The sequence below is a fragment of the Coffea eugenioides genome, chromosome 2 (assembly GCF_003713205.1).
Source record: "Coffea eugenioides isolate CCC68of chromosome 2, Ceug_1.0, whole genome shotgun sequence".
Classification (NCBI taxonomy): domain Eukaryota; kingdom Viridiplantae; phylum Streptophyta; class Magnoliopsida; order Gentianales; family Rubiaceae; genus Coffea; species Coffea eugenioides.
The window spans coordinates 31,913,021-31,917,833 of record NC_040036.1 but is presented as its reverse complement, the minus strand read 5'-3'; the positions used below and the strand labels follow the sequence as shown (position 1 = coordinate 31,917,833).

Genomic DNA, 4,813 nt, shown 5'->3' with positions numbered 1-4,813 from the left:
CTCTAGATCTTAAAATGTTTAACTAAACACATTACATCTCTGTATCCAAGAATGGATAGGTAGAAATGAAACATATATTATAAAAGGGACATCCAAGATTGAGGACAGCTTAACAGATTGGCCTTGCAGCAGCTGAAAGTACAAAACACTCAAAGACATGCGCAGGCACCTTGAGGCTTGCTATTTATGAAAATCAGCATAGACATTTGGCATACAAGGAATAAAATTTTGAAGTGATTTAGACCCAAGTATAACATAAAGAAACAGAGAATAGTACGAAATATAAAGGACCCAGCAGTTTAGACACTGATGCATATAATTTCAGGTATGCACTTGCCAGGATGATAAGGCCAAAAAGTTGCACAGTTGTATCTCTCACTATGGAAAGCAATTCGGGCATTGTACATGACATACAAGCCTCTCTTGAGTAATTGAAACTCAAAAACTAGCAACTGCATCCGCGGCTGCAACAATATAAGATGTAGAAAGCGATGAACGGTCTAATAAAAAAAAGGTTCAGGGTGACACCTGTAAAGGGGTCAAATTATTGAATCAGAAAGCCTGGTTAAGGTCCCAGACATGGGAGATTTTTTCACTGCCTAATCTTCAAAATCTTGAGGACAAAAAACCAACTCTTAAGCACCACCGCCAGATCCATACTTCTTTCCCAAGACAAGCACTTGCAGTTTGTCGTAGCCAGCAAGCACACCAGCACCAGCAACAGCACGTAAGATGTTTGCAGCACCTCCCTTGAAGAGAGACTTTACACCCTCATTCTTCACGATCTGAGTAAATGCATCTAGGGAGCTTTTGTACTTCACTGCCTCACCAGATGTCATCATCATTCTTCTTCGGACAGTATCAATTGGATAAGACGCAAGGCCAGCACCATTCGTAATCACCCAACCAAGGGCAAAGCTAGCAAAGAAACTATCCTGAAAACCAGAAACAGCAAAAGAGAAGGTACAATGAAGCTAGATACAAAAATTATAGACTTGTAGTAGTAAAGGAATTCTAGAGCACAATAAGGATCACATGCATCAATATTTGCTTCTTGCATGTCCTCTGTATTTAGCTACTAGCTCTAAGCAAATAGAAGAGAAACACTATAACACAAAAATAATTAAAAAAAATTCATGAAAATGAGAATCACAATCAGTCAATCAATACTTCATGACAAATGATGATGACAAGCGCTGGTCTCATCGATTATTTACCTGCAACTTGCCAGTGAGGACCACTGGCTTCACAGAATCATATAGTCCAAAATAGAGACCACGATAAACAATGATTCCAACACAAGAAAGATTGAATCCCCGATAAAGTCCAGCAATGCCATCAGTAGCAAGGGTCTTACGGTAGACATCAATCAAGCCATTGAACTGCCTCTCTCCTCCCTTCTTTGCAGCCTTGGCATCATTTGCCAATCGAGTTCGGGCATAGTCCAGGGAAAAGACAAAGATGAGGGAAGAAGCACCAGCTGCACCACCTGATGCCACGTTTCCAGCAAACCATTTCCAGTAACCATCTCTGTCTTTCTTATAGTTAAACAAACTCTTGAAGTAATCTTTGAATGCAAAATTCAAAGCCTGTGCAGAATCCATAAAATATTCAGGCAAATTGAGAAGAGAAGTAGTGCATAATTAAGGATTAACAACACGAGAGTTGACCAACCTGAGTAGGGAAGTAACGAATAACATTAGCAGTGTTGCCTCTCCAGAGAGAGACGACACCTTCTTCCCGGATTGTTCGTGTGAAACACTCACCAATCCCCTTGTATGGTTCTGAAAGCCGACCAGCCTTTATCATTTCATCCTGATTTTGAATTAATAGCTTCACACGCTCAATTGGAGCAGCAGCTGTTTTTGATACAGCAGCAGAGACCCCTCCCATGAGAAAATCAATCGCAAAGCTGGCAAATCCCTTTTCTGAGGGGGCTTGGACAGAAACTGGAGATGCATATGATGCTATCATAGACAGGTTTTGTGTTGCTTGACATGACTGTAGCATCTGATATTTGAATGCAGGATTTGCAAAGTTTCCATAAGCAAATTTTCTTTGATGCAGATAAGGCTTCTGGAAACCACCCTCACAGGCTTGAAGATCTTTAACAGTGGTCGGTGCATGGAGCTTGGCAGCCATCTTCTGAGCGACAGTGGGATATTGTGTCTGATCAATCATCATTTTTCCTGCTACGAAAGAAAAAAACAACTATCACCGCGTGTAAGCTAGGCTATATGGGGAAAATAAGGAATAGAATATAAGTATATACATACATGATCCAAGAAAAGGAAATAATGTGACACAAACTGACTGACAACACGATAGGGAACTAACCCAGATGTTACATATAGAACTTTAATGTCAAACTTGAGGGCACACATCGACAGATTATCAAAATGATTGACAAAACCTTAATCTGTAAGATTGACAAAATGATTATGTAAAGGCAGATTAAAAGCAAGGCACAACCATGGCAATGAAGATCAAGAGTCCAATTTCCAACCAGAAAAAGCAGAGAACTTTAAAGAAGACAAGCTGATAACCATATAAATATGAGAGTAACATAGACAAAAAGACTGAGTTAAGATGTAATTGCCACTATTGCACTATCCTCAACTGCCACCAAGGTTGCAAAATAGCAATCAGATATCTAGCAGGGCAGCTCTTACAGATCTTTTCTCTAAGAATAAAAATCATCATCCTAATCAAAATCCATCACTGTATCTAGACAAAAGCAATATTTATTATCAACTCTCACAAGCACCCACTGCTAAACAGCAGCATCATCGTAAAATCAAAACTGTACTTGGAAGCCGCTAACACATATATTCACTTTCAAAACGAAACCATTTCTGTTCTTCACTTCCTAGAACAACAAAAAAAAACCCATTTGTAAATGAAATTGTTTAGCAGAGGCAAGCAGACTCCACTGACAATAAAAAAACATGACATCTCTCAAGCAAATGAATCAATTCTCCGACACTCAAATTCATATTGAAACAAAATCCAAACACAGCCTCATCTCAAAACTCTGTCACAACTTATACGCAAACATATTTGTTAGTAAATCAACCATCCCAAAAAGACTAAATCGCAGCAAAAACTGCAAACTGACATCAAGAGACTCATACCCTTCGGAATCTACTAGTCAAACTCCAAACGCTTCATATATAAATTCCATAATAATATGCAACAGAAAAAACAGAGCAGTCCCAAGAAATTGGAACCCTTTACGCAACACGAAAAAAGAGTCCCAAAAAAGATTAACAGATCTAAACTTAAAATCCGCAAATGAAACAACCCAGAACACCAAATCTTCTAAATCAAAAACCCAGAAAAAAATTAAAAATTCTACAGACAGACATCAAGATAACTGAATATCAGGGACAATTTCATGAAGAAATGAGAACATCCATGAAGAAATATAGGCATTTAATCTATTCCAAATCAATAAAATGAAGAAAAGAACGGTAGATCCATGAATTTATCCGCACCTAGTAGAGTGGGATTCGTTTGTATAATGCAATAATGCAAGTGTGTCCCAAAAAAGATTAACAGATCTAAACTTAAAATCCGCAAATGAAACAACCCAGAACACCAAATCTTCTAAATCAAAAACCCAGAAAAAAATTAAAAATTCTACAGACAAACATCAAGGTAACTGAATATCAGGGACAATTTCATGAAGAAATGAGAACATCCATGAAGAAATATAGGCATTTAATCTATTCCAAATCAATAAAATGAAGAAAAGAACAGTAGATCCATGAATTTATCCGCACCTAGTCGAGTGGGATTCGTTTGTATAATGCAATAATGCAAGTGTTTGATCGATTGATCTACCTGATCGTAGTAATAAGCTGAGATGTTGACTTTGTGAGAGTCTCTAACAAGCGGGCCGGGCTGGGCTGCGCTCCTTTACCTTTGCGTTTTCCTGGCTGGTTCTCAGGTGAAGGAGCCGAAAAGGGGAGGTGAAAGGCGGAGCGAGAAGCGAGGACTCAGGGTTTTGGTTTTTATATAGGTGTCATTTTCCACGCCTACAATTTTTACGTAATTTTCCCTTTTTCTTTTTTCTCTTGTTATGGTTAAAAAAAAATGGATGGTTGACAAATTCAAGTAATTGTTACTAGCCACAACACCTTTAGGAATCACACATTTTCACCCTTTGTGCTTGACTTAATTTTGGCATGTTAATTTATCATATTTCTTTTGCTTTTGGAAGAATCTTAGACATTAACTATCATCAATTTGCTTGGGGCTAAAGTAAAAAATAGTTGTACAAAAATGTTTTCTTTCATATTAAAATTTAGAAGAAATGGTATCTTGAAAACATTAATGGTTTATTTTGTCGATTATTAGAGAAAGAAAAAATCCATTTAAAAATAGGAAGAAGATTTTATGTTGAAAATCTTTATTTCTAGGCGTCCAATATAACTTTTTTTGGTAAGAGACTCTGATATTTATATATAACTTTATTGGTTTAGTAGCTTAAAAAATCTGCATATCAAATGTGAAAGGTTGGAAAGGAGATTATCTTCAAGCATTCTTTCATTAGAATTGCTAGAATTGTTGGTGCTATTATTTACATTATTTGGCATATTGGAGGAAAGTTTAAAGGACAAAAACAAATTTAGATCTTCTCCTGAGATGTCATATGACCTAAATAGTGATTTTATAGTCACGTATTAGTTTTGTGTATAGTTCACATAGGTTATATATAAAAAAAGACTTTTTGATGAATGATCACTTTCTACTCTTTGTTTACGTTACTAAGGTCATCAATAAAAAAAAAACTCACTCGAGAGTTGCA

General features: G+C 36.9%; 1 protein-coding gene across 3 annotated transcripts; it reads right to left on the bottom strand.

Annotated features, from left to right (window-relative positions):
- Positions 1 to 256: 256 nt before the first annotated feature.
- Positions 257 to 3,999, bottom strand: LOC113762512 (ADP,ATP carrier protein 1, mitochondrial-like). Of its 3 annotated transcripts, none has more exons than XM_027305993.1 (4): positions 3,847 to 3,999; positions 1,675 to 2,211; positions 1,218 to 1,589; positions 257 to 935 (listed from the first exon to the last, which is right to left on the bottom strand). In XM_027305993.1, exons 2-4 carry the CDS (start codon positions 2,182 to 2,184, stop codon positions 636 to 638), a joined length of 1,182 nt encoding a protein of 393 aa, XP_027161794.1. In that variant the 5' UTR covers positions 2,185 to 2,211; positions 3,847 to 3,999; the 3' UTR covers positions 257 to 635. The 3 variants fall into 3 exon arrangements, with proteins under 3 accessions (XP_027161794.1, XP_027161793.1, XP_027161792.1); XM_027305992.1 differs by having other exon boundaries at positions 1,675 to 2,192; XM_027305991.1 differs by having other exon boundaries at positions 1,675 to 2,189.
- Between the last annotated feature and the right edge of the window lie 814 nt (positions 4,000 to 4,813).

What these genes read in the sequence shown, in the direction of transcription:
- LOC113762512 (XM_027305993.1), bottom strand. Translation starts at nt 2,184, where the DNA reads ATGATGATTGATCAGACACAATATCCCACTGTCGCTCAGAAGATGGCT. An exon ending in TTCGTTACTTCCCTACTCAG is followed by an intron (nt 1,590 to 1,674) that starts GTTGGTCAACTC and finishes GATTCTGCACAG; the next exon opens with GCTTTGAATTTTGCATTCAA. An exon ending in TCCTCACTGGCAAGTTGCAG is followed by an intron (nt 936 to 1,217) that starts GTAAATAATCGA and finishes TCTGGTTTTCAG; the next exon opens with GATAGTTTCTTTGCTAGCTT.